The sequence below is a fragment of the Podarcis cretensis genome, assembly GCF_951804945.1.
Source record: "Podarcis cretensis genome assembly, chromosome: 7".
Taxonomy (NCBI): domain Eukaryota; kingdom Metazoa; phylum Chordata; class Lepidosauria; order Squamata; family Lacertidae; genus Podarcis; species Podarcis cretensis.
The window spans coordinates 79,361,155-79,387,322 of NC_137176.1; the positions used below are offsets into that span (position 1 = coordinate 79,361,155).

The 26,168-nt window shown below is 45.9% G+C and overlaps 1 protein-coding gene across 1 annotated transcript; it reads left to right on the forward strand.

The window, feature by feature from the left end:
* Nucleotides 1-517: 517 nt before the first annotated feature.
* TBC1D31 (TBC1 domain family member 31) lies at nt 518-24,677 on the forward strand. The gene is made up of 22 exons (XM_079984582.1): nt 518-676; nt 1,418-1,564; nt 2,105-2,220; nt 3,030-3,208; nt 3,593-3,744; nt 4,957-5,116; nt 6,095-6,295; nt 7,019-7,198; nt 8,402-8,481; nt 8,769-8,915; nt 9,119-9,252; nt 11,463-11,596; nt 11,705-11,884; nt 12,789-13,021; nt 14,539-14,691; nt 17,152-17,287; nt 18,363-18,455; nt 19,129-19,269; nt 19,779-19,973; nt 21,385-21,535; nt 23,370-23,501; nt 24,391-24,677. Exons 1-22 carry the CDS (start codon nt 600-602, stop codon nt 24,528-24,530), a joined length of 3,261 nt encoding a protein of 1,086 aa, XP_079840708.1. The 5' UTR covers nt 518-599; the 3' UTR covers nt 24,531-24,677.
* The last annotated feature ends 1,491 nt before the right edge of the window (nt 24,678-26,168 follow it).

The following is a 26,168-nucleotide window of genomic DNA, read 5'->3' on the forward strand; positions in this document are numbered from 1 at the left end:
TTATTATTATTATTATTATTATTATTATTATTATTATTATTACTGTATAATCATTTAATAAATTTATACACCGCCCTACACCCGCAAATCTCAAGGCGTTTCACAGGATAAAAACGCAGAATGCATACATTTAAATCTGTTTCTACCACAAAGAGGAGGAATAATGAGAACCCAAGACAACCTTGCAGCTAAAGCATGAAAGCAAACTTTAAAGCCTCCTGAATCTAACCCCACAGCCCTGGCCGTTAACACCTGAACCGGCCCGCCTCCTCCCAACGCCTCCCAAGCCCGGTTTCCACCTGTGCGGATAGAAAAGGAAACCACAACTCCCGGCATGCAACGGGGTGGATTGGCCCACCCTGAGAAGGAAGCGTAGGGGGGGGGAGAGATAGAAGCCTCTCCTGCCTTTTGGCGTTCGGGAACCCTCAAATAACGGAAGGGAGGTCTAAACTTACCCGCGGCGGGATTTTGGTGCCTTCCGAAGTAGGCGGGGCCACGGAAGGCGAGCGGCGGTTGGCGCGGGGCGGGGCCAGGGCGGTTGGAACCTTTTCGAGCGGGAGGCGGCGGCGGCGGCGGCTTCGCCTCAGTTCCTCGTCAGGATGCAGAGCTCGGACCTGGGGAGCCGGGAGGACGGGAAGATTTGGCACCGCAAGCCCTCCCCGGCCACGCAGCAGGGGTAAACCGGGCGGGGAAACGGGCTTTAGGGTGGGTGTGGGGTTTTTTTGGGGGGGGGGGGGACCCTGTCCTTGGGTGTCATCAGTGGAGCTCCCACGTCCAGGAGCAGGCTACCCTTTCGGTTCCAATGCAGTCCCTACTGAATTGGCCTTTCCTCCTTTTTAAAAATAATTTTAAAATAATTTTCAGCATGTCATTTTCCACAGTGATAAAACATATACAATGGTACCTCGGGTTACATACGCTTCAGGTTACAGACGCTTCAGGTTACAGACTCAGCTAACCCAGAAATAGTACCTCGGCTTAAGAACTTTGCTTCAGGATGAGAACAGAAACCGTACTCCGGCGGCAGCGGGAGGCCCCATTAGCTAAAGTGGTGCTTCAGGTTAAGAACAGTTTCAGGTTAAGAACGGACCTCCGGAACGAATTAAGTACTTAACCCGAGGTACCACTGTATTGACATCTTATACAATTTTTTTTGATTTCCAAAAAACGAAGATCATGGCCACTGGTCCCATCACCTCCTGGCAAATAGAAGGGGAAGAAATGGAGGCAGTGAGAGATTTTACTTTCTTGGGCTCCATGATCACTGCAGATGGTGACAGCAGCCAAGAAATTAAGAGACGCCTGCTTCTTGGGAGAAAGGCAATGGCAAACCTAGACAGCATCTTAAAAAGCAGGGTAGGGGAAGGTGTTCTCACAGCTTCATAACACCATGCTGTTGACACCTTCTTGTTTTCAGAGTCATCGTAAATATTATTCACAGTGCCACAGGCTATCATTCCAAGACCATTCGCTTTTTGAATGTGGCTTTTGACAGTTCCGGAGATGCACTGCTTTCTGGAGATCATCAAGGGAATATCTACGTTTTTGACTTGGTGGGCAACAGGCAAGTGCTGCTTCTTTGTCTCTGATCTTTTGATGTGCTCTGATTAAAAATATAAAAACCGTGGGTCAGTAGAGGGATACATACACTAGCACTGTTTTAAGCATGAAGTAGAGAGGTGAGCTCTTTCTAGATTACCCTTCTGGCCCTAGTAAGTTCCTATCCAGTTGTTTATATACTCAAAAAACTGGGCTGATTTCTCCATAGCTCTAAAACATAGTTTAGTGTTGCAAAAGCAAGCCTAAGGAAGCCTTATCTCAAACACTGCCCACCCTGTTGCCAAGAACAGGCGCAAATAGCAGTTTGGAAGCTTTTGCTTCTGGTTTTTGCTAACCATGGTTTATTGTGTCGTTTCAACTTTGGTTGATTTTAACAACTGTTATTCTTCATTTCATAAGATTGTCTTTTGGCTACTATATAGCCTGTGATATAATCACAAATGCTGTACTGAGGCATGTGTCTTACCAACAATCACTCTTTGATTTATGGCTGCAGTGAGTTTTCCTTGTCTTCTGAAGTAATAATTTTGATTTGTTCAAATAGGTTCAAACTGGTGCAACGAACAATGCAAGCTTGTACTGCTCTGGCGTTTAATCTCCGCAGGAAAACAGAATTCCTTGTGGCTTTGGCTGATTATTCCATTAAATGTTTTGATACAGGTACTGAGCATGGTTAACAAAACCTGTGTTCCTTATATATGACTGGTTCTCAGTTTCTATTTCATCTCATGTGTGTGATGATAAAACTAGAGCTGCGGTTTTCAAGTTCTTTTTCTTACCGAAAATTCAAAAAACTTGAAAATTGTTGAGCATCTTGGTGGACCACTTAATGGCTTTTCTGCCTGTTGTAGCAGTTGTAATGTGGTGATCTAGATGCTGTGTAATTTTTAGTTGCTTTATTTTAAAAACAACACCCATACAGCAGTTAAAAAGCAATATTAATGTTTAATGCAAGAGGTGTCCCATCTCTTGTGTTCAGTCACAAATCCTCTAATGCACCATGGACTACCAGAATGACCCTCAAGGACCACTGGAGGTCCATGGACTAGTTTAGGAACCTCAGAACTGGAGTTTTATTATCTTTGATTAAATCAGGGGTACGTAACCGTTTTCAGCCTGAGGGCAGGATCCAGAACTGACCCAACCTCCACTGCTCTCCTTTTTAAAACAACAACACATTTTTATTAATAAACTAAAGATAAATAACATAACAAAATATGTGCTATGATAGTATTTCCACTGGTCGTTTTTGACACCCGCTTATCATCTGACAGGTAATTCACCTTTCAGGCTGGAAGTGAATCTGGGTGGAAACGCTGTCTTTGAACCATCTCTGCCAGAGTCAACTCTCATATGGCTTCCCCTGTTTGCACCGGACACCGCTGAGACTTCCCCCAGAAGCTTGAATTAGACTGTGTGCTCGAAGGTCCCACCATGGTCTTATCTCTTTGCTCTTCTTCTTTCCTTAGATACCAAAGAACTTGTTAGTTGGATGAGAGGACATGAATCTTCGGTGTCCTCCATCTCCGTTCATGGTTCTGGTAGATATGCCATCACGTCGTCTACTGACACAGCCCAGCTTTGGGATCTCGACACTTTTCAGAGGAAAAGAAAGCTGCAGGTCCGGCAGTCTGTGGGCATTCAGAAGGTCAGTCCAAAGAAACATTTCCTTTGCCCAGGTTGCCAACCTTGTTGACACTTGGAAGCTTTCAGAGAGGCTTAGACAGTACCACGTGGCCTGGTCCAGCCATTGTTGCAAAGTATTTGCTTTCAGTGATCGCTTCCTGTGTGTCCTCCTTTTGCCAGAGCTTGATTGTGCTGCACGAACTCAAGCCTGACTTTCCCCATTTTCCAGGTTCTCCTGGAGCCCTAGTATTCGGGTACCTCGAAGCTCATGTGGTCCTATCACATTACAGAAGTGTAAGAGATTAAACAGTTGAAAGTGCATACAGTATTTTAGAATTCCGTACCTTGGAGGTATTTCCTTCTCAATGCAAGGACTGTTTCCAAGTCTTCCTCCCTGTGATTTCAGGTTTTCTTTCTTCCACTAAGTAACACCATCCTCAGCTGCTTTAAAGATAACTCTATTTTTGCCTGGGAGTTTGATACCCTTCGCTGCAAGTTTCAGCTGCCTTCGCCCGTTGAAGGATCTTCGTTGAGCTATAAAGTTTTTGCTGTTACAAGGTAATTCACACTCTGCAACCATGCAGAGGTCCTTCTAGGTAATGCTGAGTTATGGTTAGATTTCCCGGCATCCGTGTGTCTTGAGAGACAATAGATTGCGCCTACAGTGGTGAAGTCAAACTGTTGGAAGGTTACAGTTTGTATTATGGCTATAGAGACTGATATGGAGAGGGGGAGAGGGGGAGGCGGCCTATAGGAAGGAAGTTGAGCAGTTGGGGGAGTGATGCAGGAAAAACAACTTACTCCTTAACTTAAAGACTTGATGAAGAGAGCACAGTAGAGGTTATATTTTCTGAGAATCATCCAGAAAAATAATTTTTCAAAGGACTTGTTGATGGCATTTTACCATTGTACTGTTGAGAGTGTATTAACTTATGGTCTGTGTGTGTGGTTTGGGAGTTGAACAGTCGGGGGGGGGGGAAAACAATGCTGCCCAGGGTTGTAAAGACTGTGGAGAGAATAATTGGGTGCACTCTTCCCACCTTGGATCAAATCTACGCTTCCAGGTCTCATATGAAAGCTGCAGAGATGGTGCAGGATAGTGCACACCCCAGAAATGATCTCTTTCAGCTTCTGCCTTCTGGAAGAAGGTACAGGGTTATAAAGACTAGGACTAGCCGCCTGAGAAACAGTTTTTATCCAAATGTGATTTTGGTTTTAAACACAATGTAAGGTAGTCTCTGTGAGAGTATATTGTATTTAATTATAGGGTATCAGAGTTTTTAGGGGGTTAACCAGGCTGGGATAGCAGGCTTGTTGGTTTTTGAATGATGTAGATTTTTTCATTTTCATTGTTCTGTATGGGACAATGATAATAAAGATTATCGTATGGGAGAAATCTGTTTTATTGCAGCTGGGGCAGATTAAGGCGTCTAGTTTTGCTGGTACAGGTGTGCCATGGGGTTTTTTCTCTCTGCACTCCTCCCAGCAGTCATTCCTCCTCTGGTCAATGTCTCATCCTTTTTGATTTATTTTTCCTCTGCTGTTGGGCAGAGGTGCTTGCCTCCAATCAGCTGGCAGAGCCACGTGCTTTTTACTGAGTCACACTGTTGGTCCACTTGGCTTGGTATCAGCTACCCAGACTAGCAGCGGTTATCCAGGCAGTCAAGGTGGGAGACATGCACACCTTCTGGATACAAAGCAGGTGTTCTACCACTGCGCTGTGTCCCTTCCCCTCCATTCACGTCAACTATGTCTTGTTTTGGGGTGCAGAGATGGCCGTGTCCTTGCAGCGGGGGGCAAATCAAACCACCTTCACTTGTGGTGCTTGGAGTCCAAGCAGCTGCTTCGGATCATCCAGATGCCCACCAAAGTGCGAGCTGTTCGCCACCTCGAATTCCTCCCAGACAGCTTTGACGGTGGTTCTAATCAGGTGCGTGGCAGAGTTCGAAACAGAATGGTGTTCACTAAGCTCCTGGTAGCTGACACATACCATATTTTTCCGTGTATAAGACGCCCCCATGTATAAGACAATCCCTATATTTTTTTAACGCATAATTAAGAAAATTAAGTTGTTTAGCTTTTTAGGGGTGTGGGGGAGGTCACTTCCACCAATCGCTTGCCCGCCACTGCCAGTCACACAGCTTGCAACAGCCATCAATTGCCTGCCCACTTGCTGCCACCAACAGCCCACCCACCCACTTGGCCCAGCCAATCGCCAGCAGGCCTTGCCACAGCCACCAATCACCTGCCCAATCACCGCTGCCAATCTCCTGCTTGCTGCTGCCATTAATTGCACGTCCTCACTTTGCATTCGCTATCTGTGTATAAGACGACGCCCAATTTTTGCCTTTTTCTCTTTTTTTTTTAGCAAAAAAGCATCATCTTATACAGTGGTACCTCAGGTTACAGACGCTTCAGGTTACACGTTTTCGGGTTGCGCACCCAAGCTTCAAAGCCAGGGCACACTATATCAGCACAGCGAACTGCGCACCCAGAATAGGCGTGAGGCTTGTGGAAGCATACTACAACTACAGATTTATTAATCATAAATCAGGACAAAGAAACATGTCGTCTTTCTCTTTGTCTTCTCAGAGAGACAGGGAAAAGCAAAGGCTATACACACAACGGAAGTTCCCAGCAAACTGTGCTGGAATGTAAACAGACATGTGACACGCAACAGTTCTATGTCTGCATAATTTTTTAAAAAAACCTATTGCATTAGAGTCTGCATATGTAAATGAAAACAATTTTCTTGCCTACAGAATATTACTGCATAATCTTACGCATGCTTACGCAGATAGAAGTCCTACTTAGGATCACAGTGTTATGTCTGTTTGCTTAATAAAGCAAATTAAGCTCTTTGTCCATTCCACATTAGCTCTCTTACACCCTCTTCTTTGCCCTCTAGGTTCTTGGAGTGCTGAGTCAAGATAATATCATGAGAGTCATCAACATAAGGACATGCAAGCTACTCTTTGATGTCGGCAGCCACGAGGAGGGAATCAGCCTTGTCGCCGTGAGCCCTAATGGGAGGTACATTGCAGCGGTCATGGAGAACGGCAGCCTTAACATATATAGTGTCCAGGCACTGACAAAAGAAGTAAACAAGGTACATCAGAAGAATCCTCTTTATTCACTCCGTCAACCAAAGGCCCATGCAGTGCAGCATTCTGTTCTGACAGATGCCTTTAGGAAGTCCCTGCCAACTGTTGCTTTGGGCCTGCAATTGAATGTGTTTTTCTCTGGTCCGAGTTGCTTCCAGTTCCAATGCTCTGCTGTGGAAGAGCTATGGCTTCAGTGTGGGAGGAGCGGGTTGCAATGGAAAATCAATGGGCAGGGGACTCTTCCTCCCAACCAGTTTTTTTTTCTCCCCTGCAAGCAACACCTCATGTGTTAGCAAATATACTGTACATCTCAGAGTTTTGATTTCAAACCAGGTGAAGAGTTCTCCCTGGAGGATAATGGCTATGAGTTGATTTATGATTTAAGGTGGGTCGGAAACTAATTGATTTAGTCTGCGCATTGATATAAGCCATTCTAATGAATCGAGGGGGGAAATATCAACCTTAAAAGTTTAAAAATGATCAACCCAGATTTGAGTCTTTCGAAAATTGCCTTATCCACTAATGCCTCTTGTGAGTTATAGGGCAGAATTTAGACAGGCTTCTAGAATTAGATAACTTCTACATTTCTTACTCAGCAGCATATTGGTTTGTATTTAGGCAGTGACCAGGATTATTTAGACTTTTAACTAGGTTTTACAGAATACATTTTGCATTCCGGCGTTGAAAGGTTTTTAATGGATCTCCTTCCTGGATTTTCTGCTTTTTAGCCTCCTCCACCTCTGTTTAAAGTGATTGAAGAGTCATCTAAAAACAAATTTGACACTAGCAAGCTGACAGTGCGAGTGACACCCGGCATCTCAGAAAGACCCTGGCAATCGAAAAGGGGAAAGATCCAAACCAAAACGTTAAAACCACAGCCGGATGTGTCACATGATGAGGATAAAGAGGTAAGAACCTTTGGCAGGGCAGGGCCAAGATCTGATTCCTGAAGTAGAAAATCCACACACACTACCCTGAGTTTCTTAGGAGGAAGGGTGGAATTAATAAAATAATAAGAAATAGAAGGTCGCCACTACTGTGACTGACTGTATGGAACAGCCTTCCCTACCATTGATGCCCTCTAGACGTGTTGTTGTTTTCCTAAACTACAACTCCCATCTTCCCTGACTATTGGCCACGCTGGTTGGGACCGATGTGAGTTGGAGTCCAACGTCTGGAGGCCACCAGGGTGGAGGAGGCTAGTATAAATCTTCCTCCTTGGAAATAGCGCACCCAAGGTTCAAATTACTGCTACAACCACTAAGGGATGCGGGTGGCGCTGTGGGTTAAACCTCAGAGCCTAGGACTTGTCGATCAGAAGGTCGGGGGTTCGAATCCCCACAATGGGGTGAGCTCCCGTTGCTCGGTCCCTGCTCCTGCCAACCTAGCAGTTCAAAAGCACGTCAAAGTGCAAGTAGATAAATAGGTACCGCTCCGGCAGGAAGGTAAACGGCGTTTCCGTGCGCTGCTCTGGTTTGCCAGAAGCGGCTTAGTCATGCTGGCCACATGACCCAGAAGCTGTACGCTGGCTCCCTCGGCCAATAAAGTGAGATGAGCGCCGTAACCCCAGAGTCAGTCACGACTGGACCTAATGGTCAGTCTTTACCTTTACCTTTACCTTTACCTTTACCTTTACCTTTACCTTTACCTTTACGACCACTAAAGCCAAGGCAGGCACTCCTCCCCAATATGTTTCTGAGCTAAAAAAAATTGGAAGATACATGTTTCATTCCACATTTTGTTCCTTCCCAGTTCCCAGCTCTTTTTCCCTTACAACTTGGCCGAGATGAGTTCTGCCAGAGAGATGCAAACATCCCAGTCTGGGAACACCCCTCTCGCCAGATAGCTGGTGATTATGCACAGTTGACTCAAAAGTTGTGCCTTAAAGGGTGGCCGCTCTAAGGCAGCACGCAGCTGGTTTTGAAAATCAATAGATGGCATTTCAAGGTGCAAAGGACCGAAAAGGAGGGTAGCTTGGTCATAATGTGGACCCGCAGTAGAGACTGCAAGGTGCAGAATTCAAAACGGAGGAAAGAGGTTAGAGAGGAGAGACAGGAAGGGCGGAAAAAGGCCATTTCAGTGCAATAAATAATTTGTGGCTCCTGTTCCAGAATGAGCTGCCCGATGGATTGAACAAGAAGCGGCTGCGAACCTTGCTGAAAGGATTTGGGGAGTATCCTGCAAAATACAGGTGCGTGGGGTGCAAACCTGATGTCTTTCCTTCTACCAAAAGTGGAGCCACTGCACCAGCCCCACAGCAGGGGGGTTGCTGCTGCTTACTGCAAGTGGGGAAGCCAGCGTGGTGCATATGCTCTGGTGGAGACACTCCTGCCGATGCATTTGCACCCTGCTGACTTCTCCACTGCCTCATCCTTCGCAGTAAGCAACTGTGACCACACCTGTTGGGAAGCTAGCATCATGGCTCTGCCGCTTCTGCACAAACTGGCCTGTGTCTGCAAATCTCCCTTGTCGCTACAGGATGTTTGTTTGGCGGGCCTTACTTCATCTCCCAGAAAACCACTTGGCCTTTAGCAGCCTGTTGGATAAAGGGACCCATTCGGCTTTTGTGCACCTTCAGAATGAATACCCTATTAAAAGCAGGAAACTCTTGAGAGTCCTACAAAGGTAAATATGGACATGTTTTCAGGTGGGAAAGAAGGGAAGATGAGCCCCAGCTAGCTCAGCCACACTGACTAGGGCTGATGGGAGTTATACTCCAACCATCCGAAGGGCGCAAGCTTGGTTAAGGCTGATTTTAACTCTTCACTAAATGAGATTCTTCTCGGCCAACGTTTTTCTGAGCACTTGCTTCTTCTGTCCATGCACAGGACCTTATCTGCTCTAGCTCGCTGGTCTGCCATCTTTGGCGAGATGCCCTACGTCCCTCTGTTGGCCTTCCCTTTTGTCAAACTCTTCCAGAACAACCAGCTCATCTGCTTTGAAGTGGTTGCTACTGTAATAGGTAAGGCAGGAGCACTCTTGAATGATGACATACTTCCTATACTGTGGGCTGTCTTTCAATAATTATATGTTGGTTCCGTTAAGCCAGGGTTTCCCAAACTTGGGTCTGTTTTTGGACTACAACTCCCATCATCCCTAGCCAGCAGGTCTAGTGGTCAGGGATGATGGGTATCGTAGTCCAAAAACAGCCAGAGACACAAGTTTGGGAAATGCTGCAATTAAGCCAAGCTATGATTGTCCAAGCACAGGCACTGCCTTTGAAGTAGCTTCCAAGAGACAGCTTGCACATAGCAGAGAGCTGTGAATTGCTGGCATATCTATGGAGTCCAGCATCCACTCGATTTCCACAGTAAAGGTTGTGTGAGTCCATTAAAGGGGGAAATTGTTTACCAGCTAGCAAAATGCCCCTTGTTGTGATGTCTGGAGGGAGGACTGGTATGATGAGGACTTCTGTGGGATGTGCTGCAACATTCAACTCCAAGCACGCCTGGAGGAAACGGACCATTTGGATCCCTTCCAATCGGGATTCAGGCCTCACCATGGGACTGAAACTGCCTTGGTCGCGCTGGTTGATGATCTCCGGCGGGCTAGGGACAAAGGTGAGAGCTGTTTCCTAGTTCTGCTGGATCTCTCAGCGGCCTTTGACACCATCGACCATAACATCCTTCTGGACCGTCTAGAGGGGCTGGGAGCTGGGGGCACTGTTATACAGTGGTTTCGCTCCTTCCTCCTGGGCCGTGTTTAGAAAGTGGTGTGGGGGATGAGTGTTCAGACCCTTGGGCCCTCACTTGTGGGGTACCTCAGGGTTCCGTCCTCTCCCCCATGCTTTTTAACATCTATATGAAGCCGCTGGGAGAGATCATCAGGGGGTTTGGACTGGGTGTTCATCAGTATGCAGATGACACCCAGCTCTACCTCTCCTTTAAATCAGAACCAGTGAAGGCGGTGAAGGTCCTGTGTGAGTGCCTGGAGGCGGCTGGAGGTTGGATGGCGGCTAACAGATTGAGGTTGAATCCTGACAAGACAGAAGTACTGTTTTTGGGGGACAGGAGGCGGGCAGGTGAGGAGGATTCCCTGGTCCTGAATGGGGTAACTGTGCCCCTGAAGGACCAGGTGCGCAGCCTGGGAGTCATTTTGGACTCACAGCTGTCCATGGAGGCGCAGGTTAACTCTGTGTCCAGGGCAGCTGTCTACCAGCTCCACCTGGTACGCAGGACTGTCTCGCCAGAGTGGTGCATGCTCTGGTTATCTCACGCTTGGACTACTGCAACGCGCTCTATGTGGGGCTACCTTTGAAGGTGACCCGGAAACTGCAATTAATCCAGAATGCGGCAGCTAGACTGGTGACTGGGAGTGGCCGCTGGGACCACATAACACCGGTTCTGAGAGATCTGCACTGGCTCCCAGTACGTTTCCGAGCACGATTCAAAGTGTTGGTGCTGACCTTTAAAGCCCTAAACGGCTTCGGTCCTGTATACCTGAAGGAGCATCTCCACCCCCATCGTTCAGCCCGGACACTGAGATCCAGCGCCGAGGGCCTTCTGGCGGTTCCCTCATTGCGAGAAGTGAGGCTACAGGGAACCAGACAGAGGGCCTTCTCGGTAGTGGCACCCGCCCTGTGGAACGCCCTCCCATCAGATGTCAAAGAGATAAAGAATTACCTGACATTCAGAAGACATCTTAAGGCAGCCCTGTTCAGGGAAGTTTTTAATATGTAATGCTGTACTGTTTTTAACACTGATTGGGAGACGCCCAGAGTGGCTGGGGAAACTCAGCCAGATGGGCGGGGTATAAATAAAGTATTATTATTATTATTATTATTATTATTATTATTATTATTATTATCAACCCCCAAGAGCCCCTCTATCAATAAGGGTTGGGCTACCCAATGTTGGGAATGAGTGGGAGAGGTTTTGCACTGCTCAAAAGTGTCCCCAAGCACAGTATGTGGATTTTCCCAATAAGATTGAATGGCGGCCATTCACGTGCTAGCAGGAGCTTCATCAAAATGTCACAGCGTGTAATGCTGTCATTGAAAAATGTCAAGTGGAAGGCACATTTGGGAGAAAGATTCAATATCACTGCCCCCTTGTTGCACCCACCAACTTTTCAAACATGAGTTAGTCATTGGCAGGACCAAAACTGCAGATGAAATTGCATTTGTGTGCTGCTGTTAGTGCAATGAGCTGTTTCTGTTTCTTTTCTTTTTAGTGAATTGGTGTCAGCACTGGTTCGAGTTTTTCCCCAACCCTCCAGTCAACATCCTCGGCATGGTGGAAAACATATTGGCACACCATGACAAAGAGCTGCTTCAGCATTTCATGAGCTACAACATAACATCACAGGTTAAAAATAAATACATATTCAGCTTTCGCATGGAACAATATTGGCATGAAATTGTTCAATGTGTTGTGCTTCGGTAACCATTAATTGTCTTTGCCACCTGACACCAGGTTTACGCCTGGCCTCTTCTGGAAACCATGTTCTCAGAGGTTCTGACAAGGGAGGAATGGCTGAAAATGTTTGATAACATCTTCTCCAACCACCCTTCCTACTTTCTGATGGTGGTTGCTGCTTACATCATCTCTTCCAGAGCTCCTTTGCTTCACTGCAATCAGAAGGAAGATTTTGAGGTGAGCATCTTGCTGCTGGGTCGGCGTGTCTAGTCACGGGGCCTAACTGTTCACCTGGGAGCTGAGATCTTACTGCATGATCCACTCCACACTAGTAGATAGCTAAGCTATATATCAGGGCGACTAACCTGTGACCATCAAGATGTTGCTGAACTGCAGTTACTATAATCTCTAGCCAATGGCCATGCTGTCTGGAGCTGGTTGGAGCTGATTGGAGGCATAGTGGAGCAACATCTGGAGTAGGGAATGTGTGAGAAATCCACCAAATTGGTACTCCAAAGCATACTCGCCTGACTCGATCTGGGTGGATCGCAATCTGTATCAGATCGTGGATCCACTTCACAATCTGCAGTCTTGCCAGAGTCTTTACAAGGTAGGCTGACGGCTGCAGCCCTGCCTCTGTTCTGATAAAAGGTATTTCTCACATTTTTCGAAAAAGAGGTCACCCAGCCACTCCCAGACTGTAGATAGGCAGATAAACTGTTTTTATAACCTCCTAAAAGGCAAGAAGGGACACAGGTGGCGCTGTAGTCTAAACCACTGAGCCTATGGTCGGTAGGTCGGCAGTTCGAATCGCCACGACGGGGTGAGCTCCCGTTGCTCTGTCCCAGCTCCTGCCCACCTAGCAGTTCGAAAGCACATCAAAGTACAAATAGATAAATAGGTATCACTGCAACGGGAAGGTAAATGGCACCTATTTATCTACTTGCACTTTGACGTGCTTTCGAACTGCTAGGTTGGCAGGAGCAGGGACCGAGCAACGGGCGATCACCCCGCCATGGGGATTTGAACCGCCGACCTTCTGATGGCAAGTCCTAGGCTCTGTGGTTTAACCCACAGTGCCACCTGCATCCCTCTCCCCCTATTTATTTCTGTCCTAAATCAAAGGCCACCTTCGTTGCAGTATTTCTTCCACCATCGGAACAACCTTGACGTCGGCGCTGTGCTGAAAGAGGCTTACCACCTCATGGAATGCACCCCGGCCGACATCCACCCGCGCCGCATGCTGGAGGACTTTGTGCCGCTGACCAAGGGCCAGTACCCCATCTTTAACAAGTACCCCAAGTTCATTGTGGATTACCAAGCTCAGGAGCGAGAGCGAATCCGACAGGATGAGATTGAGTACCTGAGAGAGAGGTATTGAACCGGTGGCAGCGGGGAATTAGTTGGGTGGCCTGTTTTGCAGATTTGATGGAAAGATGACTGGCAACTCGGGGTGGGATGGGAAACTGGACTGCCCTTCAAGAGGGCAATCGAGCCCAATCTTGTAAAGCAGGACGTGGACCATCTTGGTTGGAGATCAGTTGCATTAGAAGATGCTGCGGTCCTACAGTGGTTACAAACCTATTGTATTTTTCCATGTATAAGACTAGGTTTTTTCCCTTTAAAATGTGGAGGCGTTTTATACACGGAGGCCATCTCCCCCCATTTTCTTAAATTGAAGTCCCCCAAAATAGGGGGCGTCTTATACCAGGGGGGAAAATACAGTAATTCATTCGGGAGCTCTGTTCTTAAGCCGAAACCGTTCTTAACATGAGACGCGCTTCCGCTAATGGCGCCTCCTGCCGCCGGCGTACGACTTCCGCTCGCGTCCCGGGGCAAAGTTCGCAACTGGGAGCATCTACTTCCGGGTTAGCGGAGCTCGTAACCCAAAGCGTTCGCAAGGAGGACGGTACGTGACACGAGGTACCACTATATGTATCTGTGGCTCCGGACTAGAAGCAGTGGATGGAAATTGCAGGGAAAGTAGATTTTGGCTAAACATTGAGGTGACGCTTCCTACTGGCAAGAGCAGTTTGACCGTGGAACAGGCTGCCCTTTGGAAATAGTGAGGTCTCCTTTGCAAAGATCTGGTGGCTATTTGGCTGAAAGGGGAGGAGATGCAGGCACCATTGATGAGTGACACTTGCAAATCACTGTTCCGTAGCCCGTGTGGTTTGATTTCTAACTGTGGGCAAAAGTAAACAGGCCACCAGACATCCTTGTGTCATTTTGACAGGCGGGTGCCCCTGTGAAAGGGAAGAACTGAACATTTGAAGAGAAAAATATCTTGGGTTTTTGGACTTAGCTATCTATTGCCAGTACAGTCGTACCACAGAAGTCGAACATTTTGGCTTCCGAATGCTGCCAACCCGGAAGTGAGTGTTCTGGTTTCCAAATGTTCTTTTGGAACCCGAACATCCGGCCCGGGTTCTGATTGGCTGCAGGAGCTTCCTGGAGCCAATCGGAAGCCGCACCTTGGTTTCCGAACGTTTTGGAAGTCGGATGGACTTCGGAATGGATTCCATTCGATTTCCGAGGTAAGACTTTGAAACAATAGTGTGTTTTTTTAATGTACAACAAACTTTTTTTTCCTCTTCAGCCTGCATTGCTTTATAATCTAGGCCAGTCTATTACTGCCTACATATAGTATTTGAGATTAAAAACTATTTTGTCCTTTGAACTGAAAGTATGATGACTTGCTTGAACTCTTGCTTCATTAAACCGTCAAGTTTGAAATTAATAATAATAATAAGAATAATAGTTTTGTTTTATTTTTTGGACCCTGCCCACTTGACTGCATTACCCCACACACTGTGGGCGGCTTCCAACAAATGTAAAAGCAAAATGAAACATCAGACATTTGAAAACTTCCCTGTGATTGTTCTCTGCAGACAATTGGTCCAGGAGATAGAGGCCAAAGCAGCCGAGCGCAGAGTGGAAGATGAAACTTGGTATCGGAAGCAAGAGCTGCTTCAGGAGGCTGAGGAGCAAAGGAGGAAGATTCTGCTTAAGGAAGAGGAGAAACTAGCAGAGCAAAGGCGGAGGTATTTTCCATTTTAGCATCCCTAGTACTGACCCCTGGAATATTACTGGAAGAACTGCTCTTCCGCAGGTGGACTTGTCTTGCAAAAAAAAAAGTTTCATCTTGCAAAATATCATTTCCCTGTTTAGATTACATCTGTAAAAAGCTCTACGTTATTGGGTCACAGAGCAGGGTGGATTTGATTTAAATCAAATCAATTTAAATCACTAGTCAGTAAGACTTGATTTAAATCATTTTTTTAACAGACAGACTCACTCTTGCTGGTATAATAATAATATTTACAACCAGATGAAGGTTTCATTTTTGGAATAATAAATTTTCAGAGTTGTTTTTACAGTTATATCAAAAATTTCTGATTTGGTTATACTATTAGAAATACACAGATAATTATGAAATTATTGTGAGGTTTAATAAGTTATGGTAACTTTATATTTGGATAACTTTTCTGCCATAATTTATTGGAAGGATGAAAATAATCATTTCCTTAATAACAATTTAAACAATGTTTGTAACTAAAACAATAACATTATAGCATATGTATCCATGTTTGTTAACTGATGTGGTTAAACATTTTTTTAAAAAAAACCATTAGAGTTTTAGCACACATGAAAAACTTAAAACAAATCCTTATTTACTGATGCATAGTCTTTGGACTATAGTGGTACCTTGGTTCTCGAACAGCCTAGTTCACAAACAACTTAAAACCCGAACGTCGCAAACCCAGAAGTGAGCATTCTGGTTCTTGATATATTTTTTGGGAAGTCAGATGTGTCCTGAGCTTCTGGTTTTAGTGTTGCACTTCCGTTTTTAGAGAGATCACGCTGATTGGGCTGGTGAGGAGAAGTGTCCTGGCAGCGCTCTGAAGTCCAGCTGCTTTGACGAGAGAGAGATCGAAAGATCGTGCTGATTGGGGCATTGGGGAAAAGTGTCCCAGCAGCGTTCTGCAGCTCAGCTGCTTTGACTAGAGGGGGGAGGCTGGCTTGGGGGGCAAAGAGAACTTTTGCCTCCCTTTCCTCCCCCCCCCCACTGAAACTCTCCTCTCCTGCATCCAGTTAGCCACCTCCTTTCCCACACACCCCATGCGTGCTCTTTGTCCCTCCAGTTTGAGTGTTTCCACACACAAACCCCACTTAAACTCCCCCCTCTCTTCTCATCCCTCCAATGGCAATGGGTAGCTCACTACCAGTTTTTGATACGGGGTAGTAGATTGTAGACTGGTTTATTGCTTTCATTTTATGGATCAGTGGTCTCATTAGATAGTAAAATTCATGTTGAATTGCTGTTTTAGGCGTTGTTTTTAATTGTCTGGAACGGATTAAACCATTTTGCATTGCTTTCTATGGGAAAGCACGCCTTGGTTTAAAAACGCTTTGGTTTGATTTGGGGTTTTTTTAAATCATTTTTATTGTTTTTCCAATAAAAAAACCATCCAATTAATATATCCAATCCTAATGCTCCAATTAAAATAAAAAAAACTAAAATAGAAAACACCAAAATATAGTCCAAATTATATTTATTAATTTTTTGGAGCTCCCCACAGTCTGGATCTCTGAAGCATATCTCCACATCTTAGTTCTGCTTCTTCTCATTGTTTCCATATTTTCCACATCTCGATTTTAACACTTCATAATTCTTTGTCCCTCAGTCCACGATTCTCAATCATGTCAAACATCATGTACTTTCATCAGTTGAATAAAGGTAAAAGTAAAGGGACCCCTGACCGTTAGGTCCAGTCATGACCGACTCTGGGGTTGCGGCGCTCATCTCGCTTTACTGGCCGAGGGAGCCGGCGTACAGCTTCCAGGTCATGTGGCCAGCATGACTAAGCCGCTTCTGGCAAACCAGAGCAGCACATGGAAACACCGTTTACCTTCCCGCTTTCGAACTGCTAGGTTGGCAGGAGCAGGGACTGAGCAACGGGAGCTCACCCAGTCGCGGGGATTCGAAATGCCAACCTTCTGATCGGCAAGTCCTAGGCTCTGTGGTTTAACCCACAGCACCACCTGTGTCCCTCATCCGTCGAATGCAGCTTTGTTAATATATAAGAAGGCTTTTGGAACAGACTTCCAGGACGGATTAAGTTTGAGAACCAAGGTACCACTGTATAATGCAACTTAAACAGAAAACTATCTTTAGAAAGGTTTTTCCTCCAGAAGCATTTTATTTTAAAAATCCAATTTAAATTTTTAAAATCTGTTGTTGTTTTTTAAAAAAATATTTGATTTTAATCCACGCTGTCATAGAGTGAGAATTGCTACAGTAGGCATCTGGAAGCTGCTTCCAGAATTTCACACTGCATCAGTTTTTGGGCTACACTTCCCATTATCCCTGGCAATGGTAGCTGGGGCTGATGGCCAGCTGCTTAGAAAAGGCTACTAATGCCCAGTGTCACTTCTGTATCACAAGAGGGTCACTTGTTCCTGCCCTCCTTGATTCCTGCCTCTGTGTTTGCATTTTGAAGACTAGCTGCTGTGAAGCGAGAACTGAAAGTGAAGGAGCTGCAGTTACTGGAAGCCGCAAGGAGGCGTTTCCTGAAGTACCAGCAAGATCAGCGGGAAATGGAGCTCAAACGGCTTGATGACGAAATTGCAAGAAAGGTAAAGCTCTGTCCAGCAGCAACACAGCAGCCAAAGGCTCCCCATATTGGCTTTACTCTTCTGCCTTTAAACTCCTCTCCTGCATCTTTCTCCTGCTTGGGAGTGGATTGCAGAAACCAGCAGGTGTAGCTACTTTGAGGGCTTCTGGAGCATTCTCTTGTTTCCCTGGGCTATCTAACAGCTTTCTTGAGTTGGGCAAGCTGGTCTCTCTATGGCCAAGTAGCCATCGTTTGAGTGTGTGGATCCAGACCCAAACAACTTCACTATGGGGTTGGGTTCGTCTGAAAAGTTAGTCCCTGCTGGTCTAGATCCAAGTAGGAAAGCTGTAAGGGGAGGCTGAGAGGTGGAAGATGCCTTTTTACAAGAGGCTGTATTGGTTAACGATACCACTTCCCCCCACCCTGGTGGGTGGGTGTGTTGTTATTTATTTATATATATATAAATTTATATAATGTTGCCTCAGGAGAGTGAGGAAAATTCTTAGGGATGATTCACACCCTGGCCGGCACTTTCTTGAGCTCCTGCCCTTGGGCAGAAGATATAGAAGCATGATTAGTCACACCAACAGGGTAAATAACAGCTTCTATCCATGGGCTGTTAGGCTGCTGAATGAAAAGATAACAGCAGGGCAACTGACTTTTGGGTTTGGTGGGTGTGCATCAGTAAACGAGGGGAATTAAGACTTAAGAGAGCTGAGTGGGGGGTGCTCGTGTAATCTCACTGTATACAAGTAGTACAAGCGACAATAAAGTATTTCAATTCAATATATACAGTTGTACCTTGGTTGTTGAATACCTTGGTACTCAGCCGTTTTGGCTCCCAAACACCACAAATGGTCTGGTTTGCAAACTTTTTTTGGAAGCCGAATGTCCGACGTGGCTTCCACAGCTTCTGATTGAGTGCAGGAAGCTCCTGCAGCCAATTGGAAGCCGCCCCTTGGTTTGTGAACTGTTTTGGAAATTGAATGGGCTCCAGATTAAGTTTGAGGACCAAGGTACCACTGTATATGGAGATGCTGGCAACGAAAGAAGGGACATCCTTGCTCTTCTGGGCTAACAATATCTTTCTGTCCTAGGCGTCTATGAGAGAGCAAGAAACTGCTGCTACAGTTCAGGATGCAGAAGTGCGGCAGATGGAGCTCACGGCACAAAGGCGGCTTTTTGAGCAGGTTTGTGCGCTTGGCTTGCTGGGACCCTGCAGTCGTATCTCATCTGAAGGCAGCCCTGTTTAGGGAGGTTTTTAATGTTTGAGGTTTTATTGTGCTTTTAATTCTGTTGGGAGCCACTCAGAGTGGATGGGGAAACCTAGCCAGATGAGCAGGGTATAAGTAAATTATTATTATTATTATTATAAATTGTTGTTGTTGTTGTTTGGACTATGCCTTGCCCTTGTTATTTCACTGTGGTTCGGTAGACATTTGATGCATCTCTACAATTGGTTAGAGCTTTATCCTCTTCACTGTCAAAGCTGAGATTGGATGCAGATGGAAAGCTGAGTGGCTTGGAAAGTTTACTATGTTGGAGAGGGACCATCTGTTATGTATGATTTAGTTGAGATTCCTGCATTGCAGGGGGCCAGACTCGATGATCCTCAGGGATCGCTTCCAGCTCTGTGATTCTGTGCTGCCAGATCTGAGCTTCAAATTGGCAACAGGCTAGAAATCCGGCTGTTCTAACCTGCAGAATCACTCCGGCTCTTCTTGTTTGGCATGGCAGTTCAGTCCTTTTTGTACCTTTTGAAGATGCATCCCTGTTCGTGCTTCTGATACAAAACGAACTCTAGCTGATAAAAACACTCCTCCACGCCATCCTTGTTTCTAACCAAAGTTTCTACCTCGGCAGAAACTACTCAAAGATCAGGAAAGTGTGGCTCAGGAAGTGAAAGGGGAGCTGGATGCGAGCCGAGCAAAAGCTGATCACGAAGACCTTTTCCTTCAGAGGCTGATTGAAATTGAGCAGGACGGAGAATCAAATGCAAAGCAAGTAAGAGCAGAAATTGTTTTAGCTCCTGATTTTTAACCTTGTGTTGAAACACACAACATTTCCCATAATTCATAATCAATATTGTGACCCGCATCTTGTGCCCACCCTGCCCCACGCTATCTCAGTGAATGGTAGTGGTGCTACTGTTGGGGAGTGTGACTCTGTGCCCTCAAACCAGGCCAGTCTCTCCTGGCTTCACATGCCTATTCATCTCTAGATGTCTTTTAAGCAAAGCAAGCTACTGTACTTTCAGGGTTACACAGAAAGTTCACAAAAGGTCTGCTCCACTTACCCAAATATACTCATTTATTAGTGATTTGCGGATAATGGCGGGGGGGATTCCTTTTTGCAAAGCCTCCTTTTTTGATCGCCTGCCGACAATTTTCACCCTTCATAGGCAAGCAATGAGGCTCTTCTTACAAACCTGGCGCATTCCTCGAGGGAACGGACTCAAAGCCTGTCTCTCCCTGATGCAAATGGTATCTTTTTTCTCTTTTCTTTTTTTTGAGGTGGTTGAAGAATGCTTGGCCAAAGCAGATCAAGAGCACATTAACACGGACTGGCGGACTCAGGTCCTGCGCAAGCAACGAAGCGGCGATCTGGATCGCGACCTGCGATATCGAGAGCTGGCTAAGCACCTCCGTAACAACAGAATGGCAGAGTCAGAGCTGTTTGGGGCAATGAAAGAGGAGGAAGCCAGAAAAGTGAGTGCTGAGAGGTTGGCCAGAGTTGTTTGTGCCTCTGCTGGTGCACGCGGTTGGGTCACAGGGCATGGGGAGGGACCACTTCTGTGGCTGATGAACTGCACCTCTTGCGTGGCTCTGGTTGGGCGGCTTACGGTGTGTTGCTTCCTGTTCCTTCAAAATGCAGCAGCCCGTTTGCTCCCTCACTGCAGTCCCAACTGTTGCGTTCCAAAGGCAAGGAAGGATTGGACCCTGATTAATAAAATACACACGAGGCTTGGCCAGCAAGACTCTGGGAGGAAGTGCACATAATAATCTGTCACATCCTGGCCCAGGTCCCTTTTATTAACAAAAGAACTTATAACCCAGTGGTGTAAGAACCAATCAGATGTCCTCTGAGCATTTCAAAAACATCCCCATGTGGGACAAAGTTAGATCAGAGAAATCCTTTTAACTACAAAGAAACTATTTCCTACTTGAGGATGCATACATAGTTCAGAGTAAATGAAATAGGAATCAAGGAGTAATGCTTTTAGCAAACCCCGGAGGTCATAAACAGCAGTAAACAGGAGAGGAAGGACAGGTAGTATCTACCATCTCCTTGTGAACTCTCTTCCTGAACTCTCTTCCTGGCCCTAAGATTAACAAAACTAACAAAAGCTATATCAAAAGATGACTTCTATATTTATGATCCAGGATGCCTGGTGAAGCAACTGGCCTGTGTAATATGTTATACGTGACTATCAGGCAGAGAGAATGGACAGTAGAGAAAATGGGCAGAGATGCAGAGGCTTGTGGGATTTGATCGGAAATTATTGTCAATGAATCAAACCTAGTCAAAGCAATGCTTTCATCACTGGCGTGCTCCATGTTTCATAATTCCTCATAGCAATCCCACCTGACCCCCACACTAACTGGGATCCCTGCACTTATGCCTCTTTCCATCGCCTTCATAGAAAGCTCTGCAGGAATTCGAGGCTGGGGTAGGGGAAGCAGGTGGCGTTGTAGGTTAAACCACAGAGCCTAGGACTTGCCAATCAGAAGGTCAGCGGTTCGAATCCCCGCAACGGGGTGAGCTCCCATTGCTCGGTCCCTGCTCCTGCCAACCTAGCAGTTCAAAAGCACGTCAGAGTGCAAGTAGATAAATAGGTACCGCTGCAACAGGAAGGTAAATGGCGTTTCCGTGCGCTGCTCTGGTTCGCCAGAAGCGGCTTAGTCATGCTGGCCACATGACCCGGAAGCTGTACGCCGGCTCCCTCGGCCAATAAAGCGAGATGAGCACCGCAACCCCAGAGTCGGTCACGACTGGACCTAATGGTTAGGGGTTCCTTTACCTTTAAGAGTGTGGGTCCCTGGTGCTGCTGCCTCCTTCTTCAACTGCGCTCTCTCCCTTTTTCAATACAGCATCTTCTCTGTGCCTGTTTTCTTTCAGTGGGAGGAACTCCTGGAAAAGCAAGAGCAGCTAGCAGCAGAGCAGGCTGTGACCGCTGCTTTGGATGCCAACAGGAAGCGCTTTCTAGAACGGGAAATGAACGATGCTGTAGAATTGGCTGAGAAGCTCCAAGACGAAGACAGCTATTTTGGTGAGTGCTTAAGCCTCCTGCATGCAGTCCACGTGTTTTGTTCATTTACTTCAGGCATTTCTGTAAACCTCCCCCCCCCCCTTAATACTACCTCAGACATCAAAGTTGAAGCACATGGTAACATTTGTGGTCCATTTGAAACCTAGTGTGCTTATATCGTGGATAAGATAGGTGTGAGCAACCTGTGGCCGTCCGAATCTCCTTGGGCAACAGATCGCATAATCCCTGACCTTTGGCAGTGCTGGCTGAGACTGATGGGAGCCGATTTTTAACATTCATATGCCACCTTTATCTTCCAAGGATCTCAAGGTCGCGTTTCTGGTTCCCCTCCTCCCCCTTTCAGCCTCACAAACAACCCTGCAAGGTAGGTCAGACTAAGAGATGGTGACTGGCCCAAGGACACCCAGGGAGCTTCATGGCTGAGTGGGGATTCGAACCTTGAACTCCCAGGTCGTAGTCCAACTGTCTTAACTACAGAGGTACCTTGGTTTAAGAACAGTCCTGTTTATGAACGATTTGGTTTATGAACGCCACAAAACTGGAAGTAGTGTCCTGGTTTGCAAACTTTACCTCAGTCTAAGAATGGAATCCGAATGGTGGAAGGGCACTGGCGGCAGGAGGCCTCATTAGGGAAAGCGCGCCTCAGTTTAAGAATGGTTTTGGTTTAAGAATGGACTTCTGGAACGGATTAAGTTCGTAAACCAAGGTACCACTGTACAGTGGTACCTTGGTTAAGAACCTCAGGTACCTTGGTGGTACCTCAGGTTAAGAACTTAATTCATTCCAGAGGTCCGTTCTTAACCTGAAACTGTTCTTAACCTGAGGTTCCACTTTAGCTAATGGGGCCTCCCGCTGCTGCCACCCGATTTCTGTTCTCATCCTGAAGCAAAGTTCTTAACCTGAGGTACTATTTCTGGGTTAGCAGAGTCTGTAACCTGAAGTGTCTGTAACCCGACGCGTCTGTAACCCGAGGTACCACTGTATTACAGAACATCAGGACAGTCACAGCCCTCCACGTTTTGACCTTGGTCCAGGCACTTGTGATCCTCCTGTCTTAAGTTACCTTGAGCCCAGATTCAAACTTCCTAAATGATTCTGCCAAAGTTAGAATGAAAATAAAATGGGATAACCCCCATTCACACCACCTTGAGTTCCTTGGAGAAACAAGAGAATTTGATAACAGTAGTACACTGGAATCATGCTGATAATACTTCAATGTGTTCAGTTTATCAATCTCTCCATCATTACTTCATTGTGTACAGACTAGGGGCTGGATAATCCTTGTGGACTGTCCTTCCCTGGAGGATTTTAAGCAGAGGTTGGGTGGCCATCTACCATGGATGCTTTAGTTGAGATTCCTGCATTGCAGAAGGTTGGACGAGATGACCCTTCGTGTCCCTTTCAGTTCGTATGATTTGATGATTCCTGGGTCATCCTGCTTCACAGATAACCTAGACTAGCTCTGTATTTCTGTGAGCCTTGAGGCTAGACTGACATGATGGAGTTGCTCTTGAAGATTGTTCTAAGGTCTTGGCTAGTGTAGAAATGAACCAAGGCGGCATATGAAAGCCTGTATTCAGTGTCCTGATAGTGTTCAAAACACAATTCCGGATAACACATGGGCAGGGTATAAAATAATTATTATTCAGATAATACGTTCCATGAATAAATGAAGTGCTTTTGTATGACAGCTCCAAAAATGGCATCATTTTCATCATGATTCAGGGTATAAAGTTGAGGTGGCTTTGGTGTAAAATTGATAAAATACATTGGCTCAAAGTGTGCCTGTAACTTAGCAAGAACTTCCTGGGTGCTGCCTGTCCCCTTTCTGCAGAGAGACTGCGTGACTTGAGAGCCTCCCAGACCCGAAAGAGTTCAGAATCCCTCATGTCACCCAGCAAGACTCAATCACAGCCTGGCAATGTCTGCTTAAACGATTCGCCGGCAGAAGAAGCATCAAAACACTGTAAGTGGCTAAGCAAAGTCTTTTGGGCTCCTTCCAAACAAACGAATAGGTTGTTCTCCATCCTGTGGATGAGATTAGCTGGGAACCAAATGGTTTGTTCTGATCTCCCTACCCCACCTCCACAATAAAATGTAGCGATCCAGCTTGATTTGCAGGAGCTTGGCCAGTTTGTTTTATGAACTTTGTGCACCTTATGTGTCTCAGCACTCTTGAGGCCAAAGGCAGGAGACGGATCCAAGCAGTTAGAACTTTTTCTGTCTAGCGCTGGATTGTCTCTATAGGATAATAAGAGGACACTCAGCATAACATCTCTCATCAGGTTTCATTTGTAGCCTTTGGCAAGGGAATTGTCAAAATATTTTGAGAATTCAAATGTATAATGCTTTCTCTGTAAAGGTAAAGGGACCCCTGACCATTAGGTCCAGTCGTGACTGACTGTAGGGTTGCGGCGCTCATCTCGCTTTATTGACTGAGGGAGCCGGCGTACAGCTTCTGGGTCATGTGGCCAGCATGACTAAGCCACTTCTGGTGAACCAGAGCAGTGCACAGAAACGCCGTTTACCTTCCCGCTGGAGCGGTACCTATTTATCTACTTGCACTTTGACGTGCTTTCGAACTGCTGCGGGGATTCGAACCGCCGACCTTCTGATTGGCAAGTCCTAGGCTCTGTGGTTTAACCCACAGCGCCACCCGTATCCCGTCCACTGAGAGAACACAATGCTGGACTAGGTGCCTGATCCTGCACACTCGTCTTACGTTCTTTTCACATGTGCAATTACACTTTCCAGATAAAACAACTTCATGCCGCTTTGATCTCCAAAAAGTTGCTGTTCCACCCTTGTAATCCCCAGGGGGGGCTTTTAATTCTCATTTTTCCTTTTTTTGTTAGTTTCTTTAGACAGAGGACGGCAAGAGCTGGAATCCAGAGAGCAGGAGTTGCTGGTGGAAGTAAGACAGCTCAGGCGAAAGGTCATGTCGCAGGCGCGTGGAAAGCAAGCCCCACCAACAGATGCACAGTGGAGCAGCTGAAGGGACAACATCTGCCTGCAGATGGACTTTTTCCACTTAGGAGCTGCATTTAAGAGATCAAAGGGACGGATTTTTAAAGACCATTTTTATTCTCATTGCCTTTAGAAATATTTTTGTACATAAAAATAAAATACCAAACGAAAGGTGTAGCTGTTTTTTAAAGCAAATCTTTAAAGTAAAGACACAAGTATTTTCAAAAAAAACACCAGCTGTTAAGTTGTGGGTGAACATATCAGACGACATAGCGATACTTCAAACAGCTCTTCTTTATTCAGAGGCCAGAACAGAACTGAACTGAAGGCCTCAGTCAGCCTGCTTATATAGAGCTCCAGTACCTTGTTACTGTAACAACTTTCTAAAACTATCCAATCACTGAACATCACTTTCAATCCTTCATTTGCATAACTATCTACAGTATCCCCCTGCTGGCCCAGGGTGAGAACTTCAGTACATAACACCAGCAATACATGGTGCATAAAAGCATGCAGCTTGGTGTCCCTATCAGAAATAGGTCTGGTGACATATTTCGACCAATTCTACCAAATCAATACTGTAGTGCTTGGATTCAAGCTTATTTGGCCCCACTGATTGTATAAAGAGGAATAAGTGTGCACAAATTCTAGTAACCCACCTTAATGGAGTCTATGTACAATCTCTCATATTACTGACAAAAATGATGTTCACTGATGCCAAACAGAAGCATGTCACATAATGAGAAAACACATTGTTTCAGCCCCATAACACATGGGGTGGGGGGTGGGTGGGGGTGGTTTGAATGTTCTCAAGTTCTCTCTTCCTCTAGAAACTTGCATGCTATGGAAGATAAAACCAGATCAGAAAATACAATACTCACTGTTTAAAAACAAGAAATATAGACTGCACCGCCCCCAAACAAAGCCATTTATAAATTTATTTGTTCACCAGCTTTTAAGGCACAGCCTACCTAAGAGGGGCAGATTTAGGGCTGCCATATTTCAAACAGTGAAAATCCGGACAGAAAAGCTGTTGAGCTGCTTTTTAAAAAACGACACTGCCAACATGGGCTGCCATGCATCTGGATTGTCCTGATTTCTGCTCGGACACTGCTGCCAATTGCAGTTTTCCGAATCTATGGCAACACATCGCAGCTTGCATCTCATAAAAGCAAACTGATTTTGAAAACTAACCATTTAAAACCCAGCAATGCCACAGGTGTATTAAAAGAGAAAGGCCAGCTTAAAAATGACTAGGAACTGCAAATAGATGGGTTCAAAGAACTTAAGGTTAACAGGTGGCTCAAACTCAGAAAGTTTTCTGGGTGTGTTTTTTTAACCTCACTTAAAAATTTGAAGAGTTTGGGCCACCCACACCTCAATAGGGAGGCGATTCCTTACTCTTGAAGGAGGGAGGGGACACAGCAGAAAAGGCCCCGTTTCTCCTGCCCATCAACATTGCAGGGGAGGGGGAATTCCTAAATGTTTTGTGTTTTGAGAGGGTAGGTGCAAGGGTGTGTGGAAGGCAAATGAGAAAAGTTTAGGAGCTGCTTGTCTGAAGGACTGATGAGCAGTGGGTGCTTAAACCGTGGGCAGTGTGGCATTTTAAATTATGCTGATTTCTCTCCAAAGCAAAAAGAAGGCAGTATCCAATACACCTAGGAAG

What these genes read in the sequence shown, in the direction of transcription:
- TBC1D31 (XM_079984582.1), top strand. Translation starts at nt 600, where the DNA reads ATGCAGAGCTCGGACCTGGGGAGCCGGGAGGACGGGAAGATTTGGCAC. An exon ending in TTTGACTTGGTGGGCAACAG is followed by an intron (nt 1,565 to 2,104) that starts GCAAGTGCTGCT and finishes TTGTTCAAATAG; the next exon opens with GTTCAAACTGGTGCAACGAA. An exon ending in AAAGTTTTTGCTGTTACAAG is followed by an intron (nt 3,745 to 4,956) that starts GTAATTCACACT and finishes TTTGGGGTGCAG; the next exon opens with AGATGGCCGTGTCCTTGCAG.